This window comes from Aptenodytes forsteri, unplaced genomic scaffold, assembly GCF_000699145.1.
Source record: "Aptenodytes forsteri isolate BGI_AS27 unplaced genomic scaffold, ASM69914v1 Scaffold151, whole genome shotgun sequence".
In the NCBI taxonomy this organism is placed as follows: Eukaryota; Metazoa; Chordata; class Aves; order Sphenisciformes; family Spheniscidae; genus Aptenodytes; species Aptenodytes forsteri.
This window is the reverse complement of record NW_008795939.1, coordinates 5,917,337-5,939,665: the sequence shown is the minus strand read 5'-3', so window position 1 is coordinate 5,939,665 and position 22,329 is coordinate 5,917,337. Positions and strand designations below refer to the sequence as shown.

The 22,329-nt window shown below is 37.4% G+C and overlaps 1 protein-coding gene across 2 annotated transcripts in view; it reads right to left on the bottom strand.

The window, feature by feature from the left end:
• Positions 1-22,329, bottom strand: part of PCSK5 (proprotein convertase subtilisin/kexin type 5) — a 271,155-nt gene that overhangs the window by 66,894 nt on the left and 181,932 nt on the right. Inside the window, exons 13-21 of one of the 2 annotated variants that reach the window (XM_019473650.1) lie at positions 19,682-19,818; positions 12,385-12,528; positions 10,773-10,875; positions 10,031-10,224; positions 8,315-8,399; positions 5,582-5,679; positions 4,870-4,999; positions 3,632-3,747; positions 1,618-1,797 (exon numbers count right to left, since the gene is read on the bottom strand). In XM_019473650.1, coding sequence (XP_019329195.1) covers positions 1,682-1,797; positions 3,632-3,747; positions 4,870-4,999; positions 5,582-5,679; positions 8,315-8,399; positions 10,031-10,224; positions 10,773-10,875; positions 12,385-12,528; positions 19,682-19,818 — 1,123 coding nt within the window. In that variant the 3' untranslated portion in view covers positions 1,618-1,681. Of the gene's footprint in view, positions 1-1,617; positions 1,798-3,631; positions 3,748-4,869; positions 5,000-5,581; positions 5,680-8,314; positions 8,400-10,030; positions 10,225-10,772; positions 10,876-12,384; positions 12,529-19,681; positions 19,819-22,329 lie in introns of those variants that run through there. The other variant, XM_019473649.1, reaches the window with a different exon arrangement.

Here is a 22,329-nt window from a genome sequence, read left to right as displayed (position 1 = left end):
TAACACAAATTGAATTATTTTAGATTTGAATGTTTATCAGGAAGTTTGTAATGGGCACCAAAGGAGCTTGACTGGCCCCCTGTCATACTGAACCAGGTTGTAATAGTTTATCTGCTCTCTGCTAAAGGTGGCACATTACCTCTATAGGTTTGTATCCATCTGTTTGTAAAACTTCCACCATAATTTTTTTGATCCTCTTTATTTTCTAACATTTACATGCTTAAAAACCTGCAATCCATTTTCTATTTGTGTTTCCTGGAAAGATAACTAATAAATATACTTTGTACACTTTAAGTATTATCCCCTGAAAACAGTATCTTTGAAGTACAATTTTCTGTTTTCTGCTAAATGACTGTCTTTTGAACAGTATGCTAAGTGAAGCTGATGAAGATACATTAAATGGAAATTTGTACTGGCAGCTGTGTGCCTGGGTAAAAAGAGAAAGGCAGGGGCCGCTTCTCACACCACCCAGGATGGTTTTACAGTGAGGTAACTCCATTGGCCTCAGCAGGACTATTCCTGCTGAAATTTCTATTGTGAGCAGTTAAAAGCAGATTCAGGCCCATCATGACACGATTGTTACACCAAGAGAACCATTGATTTATTGCCTTGTATGTAATTATTCCTGGAGATGTATTTGGCACAATTATAAATCCGGTCCTGTAAACACATCCTGTCACATATAGTCACACTGGCATTTATGTATGGGCACTATGAAATAGCTCCACATATCTGTATGATAATATCCCCTTTTTTGTGAACGTTACAAGACAACAATAATTTATGAATACTTCTTACATGTTAGCAATGTCTTCTGACTTCTGAGCGTATACAGTACTCTCGCTTATGCAAACCAAGAGAAGTAGTATCTTTTTAATTTGTTCGCTACAGGAACAATTTTTTTTTAAAGTTTATTTGAAATAGCTTTGACAATTTAAAAAAATAAAATAAAAATCCTAGCATATCTGTTAATAAGCTAGCTGTCTAAAAATGAAATCTATATGACCAAAACCACATTTTGGGCAAACATATATACATACTGCATGTGATACAAAAAACAGCACACAGCAGAGGAAGTAAGAAAGAAATGTGTGCAGAAATGTTCACTTTTCTTTTTTTAAATACTGTTACAAAAGGGGCAGAACTTAGTCCTGCAGCTAATGATGTTTCTGATCCCCTCAGGAACTCAAGTTCCCCCTGTCAATACACATAGCACAAAAAAGACTAATGCAAATATTTTTATATTGTTTAGTTTTAATCCATGTAAACTTGTGTTGTATTCTTGAAACACTCTTTAAACATCTTGAAGGGGAAAGAAGCAGGAAAAAAAGGGAAGAAAAAGGACCTTCAAAAAACAGGAATAATCCTAAGGTTGACAGGAAATCAAATCATGAGTTAAATGCTAATTTTGGCATCAAATGCTTTGGTCACACAATACTGACTCTGTGATCCTGGATGCTTAGCTCTAGACACCCAGTTATGAAAGGTAGGCGTGTTGTAGTTTTTCCATTTAAGTTCCAACAAACAGTTCACCATCTCCCCAGACAAAGAGGGAGGAGAGAGAGAGAGGTGGCTTTTTTTTTCCTTTTTTTTTTTTTTTCCTTTTTCCTTTTTTCTTTTTTCAATAATATGGATTAATCTATAAGTCTACAGGAGCAGGAGGACGCTGGGAGGTGTCAGTTCACCCCTTGTGCGTACATGTTCTGCAACACAATTGCTGAAGCACTTTCCGCTGGCAGAGATTGTTCTTTTTCACCAGCATACAGAATCCTCCCTCGGCCCAGGACTCTTCCGTGGCTTCCGGAGGGCAGCAGCAAGAGAAGAAGGGGAGGTTGAAGGTTTGGAGAGCATGGCGTGTACAATGGAGGAAGATTTAATTGGTCAGACAGGCAGATTTGGTTGAAGAGACCATTCAGGAGCAGGTAGCAAGTAGGAAATTTGGTCCATCGAAAGGAATTTCAGTCAACAGCATTTTTTTTTTTTTTTTTCAGGAAGAGATATTGTGTGGTCCGACAGGGAATGATTGGTATCCATTTGTGAAAAGGAAAAAAAGATTAGAAAGAGAATAATTAGAAAACAGTGATATTTACAGCAAAGGAATTTGTTCTCAATTTTTATGAATCAAAAGAATAAAACACTCAAACCGCAGAAAAAGAATAAAACACTCTCAACAGAAATGCAAATCCTATAGAGTGAGTTAGACTAGTAACCAGTGCTTGATTGTCAGGCAATGAAATGAAACCCTCTATGCTTTGCAAATTAACAGAAGAAAAACCCTTCTGGACTTTCCTTGGCTACCCGAGACTGTTGAGAACACATGCTGTGTGGTGGGATTCAGCATGATGCATTGCAATTGCCTGAAGGCCCACACACCGATGTGTTGCCCTTTCATGGCAGCTGCACTTGGAAGAATGGGGGAGACAGTACTGAGACGGGGTTTCCCCAGTCTTGGGCAACTACATGTGTATCTGATTGAAGTTGCGTGTGTACAAATGAGGACAGATTTATCCAACCATATTAAAGACCAAACTGGTAGGTCAAATGTTTGCGTTGCAGAATTCAACTGCAATACCATACTGAGACTGTGGTTACTCAAAACTCTTAGCATTACACTTCCTCTTCATTTGTCTGTCCATATCTGACCTTCTCTGGACTTGCTCTAGATTACAATGACACTTATAATGTCCTGATGTGAAAAGGTCTCATGACTGGTTTACCAGTACCTGTAATGTAACTTTACGATGGACAGGATACTTTTCAAAGTTTGAAGGCCTAAATTCCAACAGGAGCTGTAAAGGTCCACAGAAACAAGGCTCAACCCTGCACCCTTTCTGTTTTATTTTTCTTATGTCTTTGGTAAATCTCTTACTAAATCCAGCGGAAATGAGCTGGACCCAAGAGTCATTGTTAGCTTTTCATACATCTGATGTCAGGTATCTTCCACATGGCTTAACGCTGGGCTTTGTTCTGGTATGATTTTCCTGTTGGACTGCACTTGTTGGGCTGTATCTACAAGTAATTCACATAGTAACATTTTTAGGGAAGCAAGATGTTATCTAAGTGTCTCTCTAATTGTGACATTTGAAAGCAATGAATTAAGCCAATCATATGCAATAAGAATGCTATCTTGGTTGCCACAGAGAACTTGGAGGAAGTTCAAATACCACCACAAATTGGGTGCTCCCTATTTCAGAATTATTTTGTTCTCATTACCCTTTTACATAATTCAAGCAATACTACAGGCACTTAAAATCCCTTTTACTTACCAGCATTTTCACAGTTTAAAGTGGCAAAATAGATAGATGTGATTCTATTGATAGTACACTAGGGTCTTCAAATAAAAATCTTTTGAAAGCAATGGCTTTTGAAAAACAGATAAGGAAGGAAAAGTAGGTTGTTGGCAGGGGGTAAAACTATTTTAGGAAAATTCAGGTAAAGTGGATGTGACTAATCTTGTTAATACACGCAAATGTAGTTTTCTCCTTTTCATAAACCTGAAAAAATTAAGAAGTAATGTAGACCTCAAATCAAGACTGCAACAGAAGAAAAGAAACAGACCAAACCAACCCAATAGATGTAAAAGAAGAAGCTGGCAGTGGTGAAATGGATCTCTTCAGAGAATTGCACTCACCATCCTTGCAGACTGTTCCCACTACACAGACACCAGTGTCTAGGTTATAGCCGCTTGGACAGCTCGTACAGTTTCTGTCTCCTTGACCACTGCAATCCAAACAGCTGGCATCGCATCTGAAAGACAATGACAGGAGTTGGTCTTATGGCCTCACCAAACACAAGAGTTCCTAGGAGACCTCTTCTGTATTGCAAAGGGCTTGTTTGCTGTTTCTAGAGGTATCAGCTGCTATACTACTACTACTACTACTACTACTACTACTACTACTACTACTACTACTACTACTACTACTACTACTACTACTACTACTACTACTACTACTACTACTACTACTACTACTACTACTACTACTACTACTACTACTAAATTAACTCCCTGTGCAACCCAGTCCTGCTTCTTTCCTCCAACCACTTTCTATTCACACTTTTTTACTAAACAGATGCATTATTCTAGTATTTTGGAACTATGCAGAAGTAATCAACAAAAGTACTACGCTGATCACGCACACATGCGCCAGCAAGGCATAAGCTTAAGCCACAGGATGGAAAAGACTGACCTGCTGCCCAGTCCTTTCATCACCCTTCTGGCTCCATCATATTTTCATTGTGTATCGACTATTTTTCTGTGTGGAAAACTGTAACGCATGCTGATTTCCTTCCTGCCCTGAACTCAAAGTTAGTCAATAATAAATGATTCTAAAGGGCAACGAATGGTATTTAACAAAGAATGGAATAGAAAAAAATATCCCTTCCTTGCACAGCACAGCCTTGTCCAGGATCTATCCACCCATTGGTACACTGAGTCAGGTGAGCTATTCTGGACAGCAGTCTGGTAGTATACTTGTGGCATGTTTGTGAATATGCAGCTGAAGAACTGAAATGGTCCTTATGAATAGTAATTAACTTGCAGTTAAAAAATACTAGTTTGACTATTTTGGTTTGTTACTGAGGAATGCGGATCCTCTGCCTCATTTGTAAATTTTACATTGCTATGCATATATACTTAGATTCTCACTACCAGTTTTTTTAAAGTGGACACACATACATGTGCAAGAAAAAACATTTTTAGAAGACCTGCATGAATATAACACAGATTAAAACTAAAAAAAAAAGCTTTTCCTTCATTTGCTTAGCATGCAATATATTTTTCCTATTTGTCTCATACATATTATCTTTTTCAACACGGTAATAGCTAATATACTGCCAAACATCAAGACACATATGAGCCACTGATCATACCTTTTGCAGCTTTTGTATCCACTTTCAGTAGAGTGATCAAGGTAATAACCACTACTACAGGACTGTACACATCTTCCATCTTCCATAAAATAACCCTGTGTGCAGTTTATACAGGCATCTACTCCAGCACCTTAAACCAGAGAGAAAGTACACTGTATTACTGGCTAGTTCCTCTTATTGCCTAACAGACACCACCTCTAACTGTAGCAAAATCTAGTCATTTTAGAGACTATGTTTTACCTGCCTTTTACTTTCTTTCAAGCAGTAATATCAAGCAATAGAGGTACATGGTTAGAATAAAAAACATTACATAATTTCAGCATATCTTTTTCTCAAAGAAATGGCTGTTGGTAGTTCTAACGCTCGCACAAAATTGATCAGTCATTATTCCATCCCAGAAAGAAAATGGAGGGCATTACTGGAAATCAGAATGAGCTCTACTAAGAGAAAAAAGAAAAAAAAAAAAGAAAAAGAAAAAAAAGAAAAAAGAAAAGAAAAAAGAAGAGTATGCGCACTTTCAATTAGAAGACTTAAATTTTCATGTTAGCTGAAAGAAGTCTGCTGTATTTAAAATGTATTAAATAACTATCAAGAGAATTAAGTTTTTAAATGTAAACAATCACATTATTCTGTAACTGTGATATAGTACAATAAAATCAGAGCTAAAAATATAGAGGAAAGGAAATGATGCAGATAAATGTCAGTGGAGTACCTGCACACGTTGCACAGGAACGGTGACATGGTTCACATTCTCTACCATTATGGTATTTTCCTTCTTCACAGCGGATAGCACATTTAGTGCCATGCAAGCTATTGTAAAAAGGAAAAAAGCACAGTGTTTGGGCAGATAACAGCAACAGAGGACAACAAGGTCATGCACAAACCAGTAGTTCTCTTTTAATAAAAGAACAACCCATACATTAGGATTCACCAACTTCCTTCATTGGTCATATTTTATAAATATAGAGACAGCAATCACTTCAAGTGGAAATGAAATGCAGTTTTGCCCATGGTGAAATACAAAAGCTGTTTACAAACTCACTGTAAATACTACCAAGTAGTACAGGACAGAAAAAAAAAGAACAATGCCAAAGTGTACTAAAAATTCAGGCATGTAAAATGCAATTACCCACGAGGAATTTGGCACAAGGTCAGCACCACTGTATTAAAAAAAATGCTAAGGGACTTAGCAGCATCTCCTGATACTATGCTACAGCACAGGACACGAATAGATTCACAGCAAAAGAAATCACCATCTCTTTCTGCAATAGCAGTTTCCTTTGACGTCCTAACTCTGAATGCCAGTTCTGAGTGGCTGGGGAGATTTGTCAAGATTACAGTCGGAGGTATTCTGCCTGCAGGCACTTTTGAGAGAGAGCACAAAAGAGTGAGTGACAGAGGAAAAAGAAATAGCATGAAGAGTCACATTTCCATGCTTCCCTCTAAGTAGCTGTTTATGCTTCCATGTTATAAGGTGCCTACAGCAGTTTTTTTTTTTTTTTTTTTTTTAAGCTAGGACTTCTCTGCCATGTTTGCCATCTTCTGTGGAACGTCAGCTTTCATCCAGTTTAGCTCTTTCTCTAAAGATGCTCTTCAGCTCTGGTGATTACCACCCTGAGTGAGTGGAAACCCTGGTTTACAGATTGGATCCAGCAAAAGTCCTGTGTGCTCAGCACCACTGGAAATTTTCAAGAGCGTGCATGGTCCCAGTTTAGAAAAGAATTAAATTAGCAATTCAACAAACCTAACAACCCCTGCTTTCTTATTATTTTTCCCCAGCCACACACCTCAAAGTGCTTTACAAGGCAGATAGCATTATCATCTTTTTACAGACGGGAAAAGCAGTAATTTGCCCAAGTTTATTCAATGGGCCAGTAACAGGACCAGAACTTGAATCCAGGTCTCCCAAGTCCCAGCCAGGGCCCTGCCCATCGATAACTCTGCCAAAAAAATGCAGCAAGTTTCGAACAACTGGGGAATATGAAATGCATGTCCTGCAAGGCTCCATTTATCTGTCACACCCACACAGATGGTGTTTTTTCAAAACATTACCAAAAATTAATCTCAGTTTGCTAATATTGCCCAAGAAAACATGAAGTTTGGGTTCTTTTGATCTTTTATATTTCAATTTCTCTTTCTCTTCTCACACCGAATGGACTTGTCTACTCTCTTCAGTGGTGCTACAAGCTGCTGTTTGTGTAAATGGACAGGGAAACTCAGCTCCTGAGAAATAAAGAAAATGTGGGCATAACTTTTCTATAACAACTGTGTCCTATAAGGTCACAAATCTATGTAATCTTTGGTCTCCTGACATATTTGCCCATTGTAGGAACTTCTAAACTGCTAATTTACTAATTACATTTTGCAGATACACAGAAGGTCATGCTGAATCTGTTAAAATTCTCCAAAATCTTAACATGGACTGCAAATTTAATAACATTTTAAAAGAGAAGCAGATACTCATATTTCACAGACAGTGTAAATAGACCAATGTTCTGATCTGATCCCATACTTTCCTTCCCATTAGATCACACTTCCTTTTCAAAGGGTCATTTTTAAAAAAAATAGAGATATTCGTAATAAAAATTGTGCAGGCACTTGGAAAATCTAGATGCAATGTAAATACACAGAAATAAGAATTCCTTTACAAAATGTAAAGGGATTCAGAGATTGATGTCCTAGAAACAAACAACATTCAGCTTTTACTAAGAGATGAAAATCCACTTTGATGGAAAGTAAAAGCTCAGTGTTAAAACATTCGCAGAACACTGGTATTCTGCAAGAAGAACCCCTATAGATACTGAATATTGGCTTCATATTTTTTGTGGCATAAAGCCAGCATACATTCTGTCATGAGTTTTATAAGATTTTTGACCTTTGCTGCTTAGATCAAAAGGTCATTCATTCATAAAGGAGCTTGAAATGTGTACTGCTGGTTTGTAGGTTTTACCTATCTGTTTCAAGAATGATTAAGTCCTCCTATGAAGAAAAAATATCCACTGCTGTTTAAAATATGTGCACACTATATTGTAATAGAATTGAGCCTGAGGTACTTGAGATAAGTGAATGTCTGGATGTATGAAGAAATACAATAAAGATAAGAAAATAGTTTCTAACTATCACAGGAATGAATCAGAAAGATTAATATGATTCATCAGCTCTACTTCTAAAATAATACTTGACTGCCGCACTGTAGGTCAAAAAAGTGAAGAAGCCAGCTTTCCACATGACTGTGGCTTTTATTTTGTCTGAAATGAAAAGTCTTCTAAAAAATCCAGTTAGCCAAACTGGCACATAATAGCACAAGAAAAAAATAAAGAGCGATGGAACACATGAAATGAGGGCCACTCAAGGTTAAATAGCTATCTGATGGTCTTCATTGTGTATCCACAGCCTTGTAAGCCTCCTCATGTATTGTATTTAGTTACATCCATCATTTCCTTACCTTAGGCCATGTTTGCATTCTGTGCAGATTTGGAATTCAACACATGTCTTACAGTTTTCACTACATTTTCGGCAAACAATCTTATCTACAAAGGAAAAAAAGAAAACAACCCAGAAAACCCTGGTCAGTTATGTTTAATAAAACTATATGGATTTATTATTACATAACTTATTGCTTTCTAGCTTGACATCAGGAAGAGAAGCAGCAAACTAGACTAAAATAGCTAAATTCTGCCTATCATTAGCTTTTTCCATCAAACATCAAATGGTTTAATCTATTTCTAAACATTTGAAGTTATAGTTGTACCCCGAGAAAAATACGCTTTGAGGTTGGCCTCAAGTTGTGCCAGGGGAGGTTTAGATTGGATGTGAGGAAAAATTTCTTTACTGAAAGAGTGGTTCAACATTGGAACAGGCTGCCCAGGGAAGTGGTGGAGTCCCCATCCCTGGAGGTATTTAAAAGACGTGTAGATGAGGTGCTTAGGGACGTGGTTTAGTGGGCATGGTGGTGTAGGGTTGACGGTTGGACTCGATGATCTTAGAGGTCTTTTCCAACCTTAATGATTTTATGATTCTATGTTAAAAAATCTTCATAAACATTTTAAATTTATATTAACTATTTATGATATGGACTTAAATAATCTTTTCATACTGCAGTGATATGCAGTAACGATTGCCATGTGTTCCAGAGACTGTCCTGCAATTTACCTCTTACACTTTCCATGCACACAGCCTGTCCTGTCTTACCTGATTTGGTGCTTAAAGACACACCTGCATGAACAGGTCTGATCTTAACAAAGTCAACACATAAATTACTTAACACTTGCCTTTTCATCTCAAGAGCTCCCTACTTTAAGAGATGTCTCTCTCTCTTCAGACCTGGTGTCTTTTGAGATGCAGTGCCATGTACCTTTCTGAGAAGAAAACCCCAATGTTCCCATTTAGTCCTAAATTTTCATCTATCCATCTTAATTAGGTAGAATGGAATTCCCTTTACTGTAGTTCTCACACAGTGAAAAATGGAAGAATTAAAGTAGTACCTGTTTTTACTAATCCTCAAAAATGAACTCACAGCTTCATGATGAAGAAAGCAAAAGGTTAGGTTAATTTGATGAACAAAGCTCCTGAGCACATACTTATCTTCTAAGGATGTGTCTAAAGATAACTGAAGTCACTGCAGTTTTAAGCACATGTTTGAATATATGTCTAAGTATTTTTGCTAGCCAAAACTGGAAATTAAACACGGGCAGTCTACTTGGCAATCACAGGAAGAAACTGAAGGCAGGTGTCTCACATGGCAGAGAATTAGTGCTCTTGGGTCATCACCTCATTGCAGATACTTAGGTCTGTCAGAAACATTAATTGCAACCACATTTTACATCTGAGGAGCCTATTTTTCTTAGACCTCCAGTTCAGTGGCCATGGTTGATTTCTCAGCTCTCTCTTCTATCTGGTGCCATATTTGAATTTGGGGGAATGGGGAATGCCTCATGTTCAGAACATGGGTGCTGCCTGTACCTTTCTGGAGTAGCAATAACCTGATATGTCCTGCAGATTTTTGAGGAGCTTCTTGATCACACTTGGCAACAATTTAATAAGAGGAATAGGATAAGAGACAGATGCATCAACATATACTTTTCCTGCTTTTAAGTATTCCAGCAACCTCCCCAGATCAAATTCTGTAGCCCGCAATAAAGAAACAACAAGAAATACTAACTCTTATCCAGGTAAAACCCATCAGGGCAGTTGGTAATACAGCTATTGGTTACTTCATTCAGGTAGTAGCCAGATTTACAGGTCATGCACTGGTCACTATGGCCTCCAACACAGGTTTCACAATTGGGTGAGCATTTTTTACAGCGTTTCTTGTCTGCATTGTAGTGACCAGGTGGGCAGGTCGAAACACAGATCCTGCAGACAGCAGGGAAGAGAAGGCAGAGTCGTTAATGAAATAACCTGCCACCACATTCCTGGACCATGACTGCAAAGCAGAAGTATTTCTCAGCATTGCTGCTTTTCTAATGATCACGTTTACTAAGATGTAACCCTCCAAAGCATTGCATCAAGCTGCCTCTTCTCTTCTATTTATTTCCCTACAGCACATGCTATCTCACCGGCAAATGCCTTGTCAGACAGTCATACAGTATCATTTTTGACCATCTACATTTCCTCCTATCTTGTTCAAACTCTATCACAGAAGCTGTAGTATCTATCACAGTTATATATAAATAAAGCCTCTTATGAAAAAATAATCAAGAGATGGGGAAATAATCAGAGAAGGGTGTTTGAAGGCTGTACTTTAAATTCTGATTAGCTAGGGTTTTTTTTTTTTTCAACTCCTAAGAAAGTGCGTCAAATTCAGTGGAAAATAAATTTTTCATGACTGCAGCAAAGAGGAAAGGAAGTTAAGATATACACTAAGAAATCTACGAAGTAAAGATTTTTTCTCTTAGTCTTACCGTGTGTTGTTCTTAGATTTGTAGTAGTAGTGCAGACAGTCAGTACAATGATCTGGTCCTGGCCCATCACACCCTACTTTACTGCATTCTGCATTGCAGGGACCTGTAATAAAACCAGAATACAGCAGGGGAAGGGATTAAAACTTCTCATTTAGTAGTTAGCACCCCTTAAAACATAGTATTTTAATGCAGAATGCAATTACTCTGTTTCCCTGTTTGATTTGAATTCCAAATAGTAATTTGGCTCAACCAAAAGGAAAAGTTTTCTTGTACCTGAAGACCTTGCAAATCCTGGCCTCAGTATTTATTCACAATGATTTATAATTTTTAGCAAGTGAGGCATCCTCTATAGTATCTATCAATGAGAAACTATTTCTGGATCCAAACAGATGCTTTCCTAATGAGTAACAAATCATTCTGAATTTTATTCAGAAATGTGCAAAGGCTTCTGTAATTCAGAAGGAATTATTACAGAAGAATAAGGGATTATTAGCAAAATCACTTACAACAAGCAGGTCAACATAAATGATGAACAATATGATCAGTGGGTACTCTGGTTACCAGCTGGGTAACAACTGGTCGAAGTGGCTTCCACAACACAACTGAAGCAGCCACCAGGGCCCAGATGCACTTCCCTGTGTGTTGCTACGTGCTGCAAAAGCCTCAGCTAATACTTGCTGATTAGCAAGTCTTCCATCTCACCTGCACTCATGTTGGACTCGATGATCCTTATGGGTGCCTTCCAACTCGAGATATTCTATGTTTACAATTTTCAAATAGGTCCTTCCTGCTACAGGAGGAGAGAACCATCAACTCCTGCCTTTATGTAGGTGAACAAAGCCCGTGGGTGAAGTTATAACTTTCAGGATCACTGCTCTCTCGTGAATGAAATGTGTTGAGTTTGCCAGCCACCTTGAAATTTCTCCTAACATCAGGTAAATTTGAAGTAAAGTGAGTTTGCTTCATACAAAAACTTAAGAAGTTAGTGACCTTTACAGCAGAGATAGTGTTTCATCACCTACCAAAACAAGGAGTTCAGCAGCTCTCAATCTAAAATAGGGACTGTGGGTCTGACATGCTGTGGCAGGAGACAGTAATAACAGGAACTTCTAAACTGAACTTTGCCCTGCTGTTTGCTTGCCAGAGCTATACTTAAGATTCATCAGCCCTAACCACCTACATGATGCTCCTAATGTTGGATTACATGTAGGAAACTGCCAACTTGACTTATTTTGCAGTGCCAAAAATCTCTCTCTATTGAAGTCTAATGAAAAGATTGAAAAACTTCTATAGGGATCAGTGAGAAACAACACAGATGTAGAAGATAATGTTCCATATATATGTATGCATGTATATATATTTTTATATACTTATATGAAATGCAGTGCATTCTTCATAGTATGTTGTGTAGCTTAAAAATATATAACTCCATGCTTACAAACTCATAAGGATGAAATTAAAATATCTAACTTTAAATTATGACACAAATAGTTCTGTTCTTAAATTAAGAATCCACTTCACTGAACTTTTTACATATGCAGAGTTTCAGGTCACTCCTTCAGCCTATCGTGTGTTCAGTAAATCCACAATCAGAGTAAATGAATGTACGCACCTGAATAGTCATCTGTTCCATAATCTTCTGTAGGGTCTTCAACTGGACTAGAGCGCACTCTTTCCACTTTCGGAAAATCATTTCTTGGTGAGTAAGGCTGGATGGATGTTCCATACAGTACTAAGGACCACTCTTTCAATTTGCCTAGAAGTTAAGTATTTAAAATCTAGTTTTAGAAACCATTTCTATTTTCTGTGTCTTACAAAAACATATCACTTGTAAACATGACTTTGTGAGCAGGAAGGGAAGACTACTTTTCAAATAAGTGTCTTCAGTTTAATATGGATAGTGCAATCGCTGCTTCACTATAAACTGAGAAAGCATACTTTCTTCAGTCAGATTTTTACATGGCATTTTCATTGCACTCCAGCCTCTTGTAGGTCTACTAAAACTTTGCACCATGGGTTGAACTCAATATGAAAAATAAACAACAAAACCTTTGGCCATACAGTTATTTGGAAAATGTATATGGTACTCAACAAGGAGTTTTTGCTCTGGATTTCACTTTCCTTCAGAACATTAATTATACTGTAATTATTATTTGAGATCTCTTAGCTAACTAGCAGTATTCAGAATTCTGACTTAAGAAAGGGGGTATATTTTGTTTATTACTCAAAAGTACTTTCCACTGGCTTACAGGACACATCTCGATGAATGGGAAACAACTTATTTTAAAATCTACATGGTAGAACATCAGTCCCCTCCCAAACCAGCATAATTTCTTATTTATTTGCCCTAGTTATTTGGCAGATATATCACTGCATTGTCTGCATTCTTCACTAATATTTTATCCTTTCAGTACTTGACTGAAGAAAGAAAAAATTGTTTGCCTGCCTGAAGCATTATCTGACTTTTTGGCAAGTTTTTTGTGGAAGAATAAAAAGATAAATGTATATCAAGTCATCAGTTCAATATGTCAGGACACAAAGTGTGAACTTCCAGTCCCCACCTTTCTGTCTGTACTACCTGGTGAATTAATTCTGTGAAAGAGCAAAAGGACTCAGGCCTGAGATAATGCCTAAAGTAATGATGCATAAAAAACTCATCCCTGCTTGAAAAGATGGAATGTAAGTTTAGTCTTACCCTGTTCTCTTGATTATATTTATCTATGTTGGAGTAGCTAGTTGTAAATGTCAAATTCTCATCAGAAGAGAAAGGAAACAAAGGAGCAGAGAGTATTTCTTTTCTGAATTTGAAAGATCCTGTTTTGGAGGCTGTTCTGTGGTTAAAATACTCTTCCCTTAGAACTATTATTTAAAAAGAAGTGTAATCCAGGTATGTCTCTTCTCAAGAAAATCACTTAGTATACTTCATGTAAAATTAAATTCAAGCAATCTTCCTCTTCTTTCATTTTAATGATACTCAATAATTTGGGCTTTCATATTGTCCACTTGGACTTTTTCAACCTGCACAAGCAAATTACTTTGACCCTTGCAAGTGATTTTCTGTATTTTTCCTAATGTCACCTGGTATCCTCCATTGACATGACCAAGACAATACATTATCTCTCTGCTTTTACATTCATCTTTCAAGCAGTAAGCAACAATAAGCAAAACCACTACCTGACAGATGATAGCCCAGTTCTTTTAAATGATTTATACTGGGGTTAAAGATGGGCAATCTCTGTTATCCCTCTGTCTTTTGCCAACCCAATTTAATCTTTCTGGGACAGAAATTTCTACACTTCATATGAAACCTTCTCTGCTCTATACTCAGTTTTTCCAAAGAAACTATAGGCAAGAGACTACATCATATGACAGTTGTTTCACACAGTAGCTTCCAACTTTTCACAGCTAAAGCAAAGCATTACTTTTTTTTTAGAGACATTCAATCCTGATTTAAAAAATCAACTGATGAAGAGTCTACCAAACCTGCTGCCAAACTACTGGCTAATTACCTTGGCTGTAAAACTGCATGCACCTTATTTTCAATTTGTCTTTTCCTACCTCTAGCTCACAGCCATGTAGCTGTTTATTTCCCACTACATTAAAAAGACCCAAATCCCATGTGGGATCCCCATCACATATGGGGATCAAGTTATCTCTCAATGTTCTTTAGAGCGATTCAGCTGCATCCTTAAAGGCACTTTTGTTTTTAGGAAAGGAGTCACACAGGGAGCTCATTTTTAACCAGATATGCAGTCATCTCTACAGCCTTTTCAAAGCTACAGCTTCTCCACATACAGTTTCTGTCCTTTTTGTGTTGTAACCCACTTCTACAGCATATGGACTATAATATATTGGATGCAACCAAAAAATGTGTGTTTTGCTAAGTTATTCAGATCTTTTCATCCTCGTCATTATTATGCTCCAAAGATCACTAAACTTTCCAACGGTTGATTTTATACTTCTTCCAGAACACTGGTAAAAATACTGAATACTAGAAAAAAGTATTTGCAAGGACCCACTAAAAATAAGCACAGGTAAAGATGCTCCTCAGACAGTGTATTGTGTCTGGACTTTACGCACATGGAAGGGCTTGTACTAATATTACTGCAGGAAGGATTGGTGCTTTGAATGTATACCTAATGCAAAAGGGCAGCAAAGGGAATAATGCAGGGTCTCTCAGGAGATTAGTTGCCTTTTAAGAATGGTTCAGTAAATAAAGAGGGGAAAAATTCATGTGACTTGCCAGCAAATAAATAAAGTCTGCCTCAAGGCAAGTTTAATTTGCACAATGAAAATATTTCAATAACTAAGTATATATACATACACACACACTTTTATAATGAATAAACAAAGTGTGCACATTTAAGCCAAAATTTTTCTTTCACCATTTTTGGCAGATTCCATCATTTAGTTTGGCTAGAATAATCCTTTACCCTGCTTGTATTTAGTATGTAACAGAGGTCCCATATTGTATGTATAGGTGAAAGGGAATATCACAGTGTTTCACAGCAAGCACATGTCCACCTCCATAAACTCTACAGAATTAAATGCAGAAATCACATGAACTACTTTTATGAACTGGACCCTGCATTTCTTTACGGGTAACAGATGTGGCATTACCTTGCTAATGCAGGGATATGATGACATGTTCTCAATTTGATTACAGGAAAACTGCAGCTCTTAATTATAAGACCTTTCAATAGCTAAACAAACACACGCACACAACAGAAACAAGAAACAGGCATGATGGTGATATCAGTGTGATAAACTGCAGGCTACGGTGATAAACCGGAGAGGCACCATAAATCGTGTTTAAGCACCTTTTGTTTACTTCACATTCTGTTCAGTGCGGAAACTAAGCCCAACATGCCCAAACAGCTGAGTTTATCCACCACTGATATATGGCAGGCACTTTCAAATCTTTCTGAACAGAAGTGTTACCGGGCAGCTTTCGTCACAGGGCAACCACCACTCTAAAAAGTTGGGGGACATATTACTAGACAGTATACAATGAACCAGGATCCAAATTCACAACCAGACTGCATCTTGTGAAATCCAAATGCGTGTAAAAACCTAACCAGTCTCAAGCACTGTTTCACATTGTGGTTGAAAGAAAGTAAAGAGTAAGCTCTCCAGCAGGATTCCTTCAGTGTATCAGCTTCCTGAACAACCCTTGGTTGGGCAGGCCTGCTTTCTCCACATCCCCTGGCCTTACTGCCCCTTTTCTTCCAGGGTTGGGTCTTTAGGCTTAAGTCCTCATGGAGCAAAAGAAGTCAGTCCCATGAGATTAGCCACTGTAGCACTGAGAAGAGTATATATAAAGTATTCAAATCATTAAATCAGTAAGACCTATACAACTATGTATGTAAAACAGGAGTGTGCAGGAACAGGTTTTAAAGTGTAAAGCTGGAAATATAGCTGGCCACTTTTAGACTGTCCTGGTGACATAAAAGGGCTGTAAAAGATGTCTGGAGAATAACCCAAATGAACAGTGTGCAAAATGGCTCCATACTTTTCTAGGCTTTAGTACAGGGAGCGTGCCAGGGAAGAGAAAAGAGGGGAATAGCTGAAACGTGTTGCACTGTGGCTCTCCTTCATGCCTGTTGGATGAACCATGGGTTCCAGTACACACAAAGGTGAAGAGCTACCCTAACTTGTCCTTCAAGCCAGAGATGTTCCTGGCTGAGTCAGGAATAACAAGTGCAAGATGGGGTTGAAACTCATTGATTTTTGTCTCTTTTCAGTAATCTGATAAAAATTAAATTACTTCATTGTTGTTTAATACCTCCCCTCTATCAAATTCTAAAGCACTGAATATTAAAAAAAAAAACAAACAGCAAACCTCCCCCCCAATCCCTGAACAGTTCTGCTCACAGTCTATGGCTGCTTTTCCGAATACATTTAATGAATACCCCTTTTTAGTGTACTGGAAGCTTTGCTCTGCATTTATTGGTGCAATTAACATCACTTAGCCAAGAAACTTTCACCACTGCAAAACCATGGTGAGAAGTGATCAGTGCAGATGAAATGAAGTGAAAATTGAAACACTGGCAATGCTGGTTTTTCCTTTCAGAGCTCTAGAGGATGATAATAAAGATTTTCAAAATGCTGTGCTTAAAGTTAACCACTTGAGTATACAACTGACATTCAAATGACACTGGCCACCCTAGAGTTACCACAGACTTTAATAAAAAATTGTTCGTTGCTCAGCAACGTTGAAAATCACACTGATTATCTTGGTCTTCAATAGGGACTTATTCGTCTCATTACATAACAGGTTTTAAAAATTTTGGCTTATGACTGCTGGTTTAGCATCCTAAAAAAAAAAATCAGGTTATGCAGACAACTGACAGAGGCAATAAGAGAATATACTTTGATGGCCAGACAGACAGAGAAACTTTTTTAAAAAGCAGAGAGATTGGCTATCTGGCCACCTGCTGCATTGAAAGGAACATAACTCAGCTAATGAAGAGCAGAAATAAAGAATTAAAATTCTTATTCAGTTCCATCAGTTTCAACAGCAGTTGAGTGAGGCTGATCTCTGTGTTAGATTTTTTTAGACAGAAAATTATCTAAGCAGCATAAAATCAGCACTTCTATTTTGTCATAATTTTGAAATGAGAGGGTTCATTTTTTTCCAGAGTAAAATGTATAAACCCAGTTGAGTTTGGCCTATGCACCACTTGGAATAGGAAGGAGACTGTACAACTCTGTGTTCACACATCAGAATTCCTCCTGTGCTCTGGCTTGCTCTCAGTCATGATGGAACTAGTCCTACTGAGTTTGTAAGCTGTTGGAGTGATTGGACCAGGTGGCCTCCCAGAAAGGCACATTTACCTTGAACAGGTGAACTGCACATAGCCTTCATTCCAATCTGAATAATTTAACAAACCAAATTTTAACCTAGAGGAATACAAAATCCTCCATCTCAATATCTGGTGGCAGAAACATTAACGGGCCTTTCTTGGGCAAAGTAGAATTGAAAAAATTAACATTCTTCTAGAATAGTCAACTACATGCACATGCCCTATCACACTAGCCTTTCTTATTTCAAACTCATAGCTTTTAAGCACTTCAGTTTGCATTTTAGTCAATGTTTCTTTATGTGTACTTTTGCATGTAGTAGAAACAATAAAAGTACTTATACTTAGTGAGGCTCATTTGAATAGTTTGAATGACTTCCAATAACCTACTAATTCAGGAACAAACATACTTAAAAAAAATGTTAAGTTCACAAACATATATTTTTATAGCTTCAAGTACTTCAAGTTAACAACTATGTCTTAAAATTCAGAATTGATTTTTAGTAAATCAATTAGAAAACTCTTACTACTTTGTGACTTTACTTAGCTGCCTGCAATGGAATGTATCTTTTATCTCACTGAATTATAAACCAATTCTATTGCTAATGTCATTGTAGTCCTAAATATATTTCATAGCAGAATTCTTATAATTAATTTTTATCTACCAGAAAGCAGTAATCAACTAGATTTGTCACTTACAATGTAATATTATTGCATTCTGACATGTCCAATCAGAGTGTTAATTTAGATTTAGTGATAAATGATTTCCAATACATCAGTAGTATTCGTGTCTCTAATATATTTTAATATAGATTATTTGTTTAAGTGATATTTCACCTTTGATTATTTTTATGGATGGATTTCCACCGACGTTGATGTGGGGCTCCGAAGAAAGGACTATATTCATTCAGTATTCATGCATAAACAGTGGTATTTTTGTCTGCGTATAATGTATCTATTTTAAAGTATTTTTTAAGGTTTAAATTTTCAGTAAGTCCAAAGGCAAGTATACACACATCTCTCATAACCAGCAAACAGAAGTAAGCATGTACTCCTGTGAGTCTCTTTGAAAGCCCTTCTCTCAATCTCCATTTCTTTCAAAGTGCTCACACTGAAATATGTGAATGAAACTGAACTGTGCAGTGGGAATTAAAAGCAGAAGAATGATTGCAGCCTCAAAAATTCTTACTAGGAGCACAGTTCGTGAGTGGACGAATGCAAGGTCTGAGCACTCTGCCCATACACACAGGAGTGCAATGCAATGCAATGCAATGTACCAGTGGTAGCAAACCATGAATTTCTTTCTCTTGTATAGTGGGATTTTCTGGTTGTGTAAATACTGATAAATGTCACTTTTTCTTATGGGTAGGATAAAAAATACAAAGCAAAGAAAAACAACATGAAAAAAAATCCCTGGGCCCTATATAGCTGATATGGGCCAAGTTAATATGGGCCCTATATCAGCCATGAAAGTCAGAGGTAATATGGATGCAGCAGAGTAACTCTGGGCTGCTTTAACAGCTTATGTTGAAGACCTGTTTGATAAATCTATATTCAACATCCAAGAAAACAGATGCCTGCATATGGATGTACCATGACTTCTTTCAAATGTGGCACATGCAGTTCCATGCAGTTTTTGTATCTTTTTTCTTGAAAACTGCGCCTAGTAAAGATTTGGCTTTGTTTAAAGCACTGACTCTTGGTAACCTGTCAGATGGTACAGGGGTCTGTCTCTGCTTGAAGAATTCATGTCTGGTATGATGTAGCTCTAAATGGCCACAGTCTCTTTTTATACTTTGAGGCAACAAGTGACTGCGAGAAAGAGGGCAGTTTACCCCTGAGAAGATGAAATTCTTCATGGAAACCAGAAGTAAATTCAGAATAAAAGAGAACCACATGTCTTAAATGGCAAATAACAGCAACATAAAAATGAAGAGTGCACTGGTAACTGAAATTAAGAATAATGCTCTTCACAGCTCTGCCTTCACACTAAAACCGGTGAGATGTTCCAGCTGTAAATAGAAGTTGGAAAACAGTCAAGGCAGTATTAGCAACTGCAAGACTTCTTCTGAATTCACTGAGCCCAAATAAAGGTTAGAGTCATACCTGGAGTCTTGAAATTTCTCAGCTGAGATGGAGTGTCACAGATTTCCAAGATCCAGTCACCTGCTGCTTTTTCACTCCAGCAGTGAGTAGTCATAAACTCCCAGTTTTTGAATCCTTCCATGGAATGATCAAATAGCCTAAAATAAATCACGACATTATTTTAAGCGAACCATTTTATTTAGGGAGCTAAGCCTCCAAGTCTGCAAATTCTTGAACGATATACTAATTAGCCAGTTCATTCACCTGTGCCTTTACATAATGTTACTCATGATGGTTTTCCCACATATATTTCAAGTACATTCAACAGTTTCTTGTTGTTTTGATGGAAGAGATTCTTTACATGCCATCATTTGTCATAATGTGAAAGGGAATGGAAAGATAATTCATTAAAAAAAAAATGCTAGTACTGTTTAATAGGATTCACGTGTCTTGGGAAAAGTGCATACAATACACCATATCTGTTGCTTTAACAGCATGGTGTAAATACAAACAACTCATAAGTTGGAAAATTTCTGTAACATTTATTTTTGGCTTTGGATTGGAATACTTAAAAGGGGTTTAAAAGCAATAAAAAGTATTAAGTGACTGAGACAATATTAGCGAGTCAATATATGCAAGTTCTTGTGAGGAAATAAAAGGTAACTGAGACATTGGTCTCAATCCTCAAATGACCAAGGTATCACCCTCTTCAAACACTTGACAGAATTGAGTTTGGGTAAAACTGAGAGACTAATGGCATCTGATGGTTTCATCTAACCAACAACATTACCATAATTTAATTACCTAGGTCTTGGGGGAAGAAGTTGGAGCTTAGGCCTGGATTACAATAATTTCTAGTATGGGGGCCCAGTTCAGAGGCTGCAATGTGATGCTGATCCCATGGGGCAAGACGAAGGAGCCAGCGATTTTATTACCTAGAACTGGAATTTATTAATGAGATTTTGGAAAGACACAAGAGAATTTGCACTTTTATTCAGTGCTCACAGCTTGTTGCCTGGTACCCCAAAGCTATTGATGGGAGGTGCACCCTAATCAAGACTGTTGCCTCCAATAAAACAGCACAGCTCACCTTTAAAAAATACATATATATACACACCCATATATATGTATGGATATATATTTCTATATAGATACATGCATATATATACATATATGTATGTCTATCTATTTTTATATATACACACATATATGTGTATATATATTTATCACATTTTTAATTTGGCCTTTATATGTGCAAATTCCACTGGTAATAGCTATGCTTAAATATTTTTCATAAAAAAAGATCTCTACAGTAGAAAATCCAATAGATTTAAAACCCTTTTCCAAGAGATAGAGAAAAATCTAATATTAGACTACAAAAATATTATGATATTTTACACTGACTCGATTCGTTACTGTTATTGTCTAAGCTAATTTCAAGCTTTATTCTCAAAAGGTTGTGAAGTTCAGCAAACATTGGGAAAGCAGGATACTTTTGTAGGAATGTGAGTATGTGTCAATTTCTGGTAAAAATCGCCACAAAGGATGTGAATAAAATACCATACTTGCTGAAAACTTTGGTCAGTTAGAGGCATGGGTTCAGGTACTGCGTATCCACGCTTACTTCAATAGGACCTGTATGGAGCTGCATGCCTGCTGTACTTTATAGGACTCAGCCCAAAGCTGATTTTCACACTCTCATTTGTGCAACTTTTTTCCATTATAAATGAATGCCTATAATAGTACTTTTTTTTAATTAGCATTGATAACATTAAATTAAAATATAGATATATATTTAGAATTAGGCTTCATTTTCACTGATAATTGGGTGAGATTTTCTTCTGATGCAGTTCTGTGCCTCTGTGTGTGTGCGTCTGTGTGTGTGTGTATATATATATATAAATTCTGCCAGCAGAATTGGCCTGTTTCATGTCACTGTTAAATCAGTTGTTTGAATACAGCAAATCTCACAAACACATGGCACACATCATTTACTGAAAGGGTCGAAATTATTACGCAGTTATTACCCAGTGTTTGCATGTGGGTATATTCAATTTAAGTCACTATGGAGGTTATTTCCAACAGTTAGTCAAATTGTCATACCGTGTTTTGCTGATAACTAATGTATTACTTTCTAAACACCCTGTCAATCTGCCAAGGCAGCAATATTCCTCTTTGCCATTGTGGCAACTAAATTATATACAATGGTTCATCTAGCTTGGAGGTGTCACCGAGGTTAAGTCGGCCTACACCCTGTGTAAAAACTGCTTCCATAAAGAAAAAAAAGACAGGTCATTGTCACAGGACTCCCTTCTGAAAGGAACAGAATGCCCAATATGCAGACTGGACCCACTTCTTAGGGAAGTCTGCTGCCTCCCTGGGGCCCAGGTTAAAGACGTGAAAAGAAAACTTCCTACCCTGGTACAGCCTTCCGATTACTATCTTTTATTGATTTTTCAAGCAGGCAGTGATGAAGTTGCAATAAGAAGTCCAAGGGCAATCAAAAGAGACTTCAGGGCCTTGGAACGACTGGTTAAGGGATCAGGAGCACAAGCAGTGTTCTCCTCTATCCTTCCAGTTGCAGGCAATGATGAGGGAAGAAACGGGAAGACCCAGCATATCGATACCTGGCTCCAAGACTGGTGTCACCAGCAGAATTTTGGGGTTTT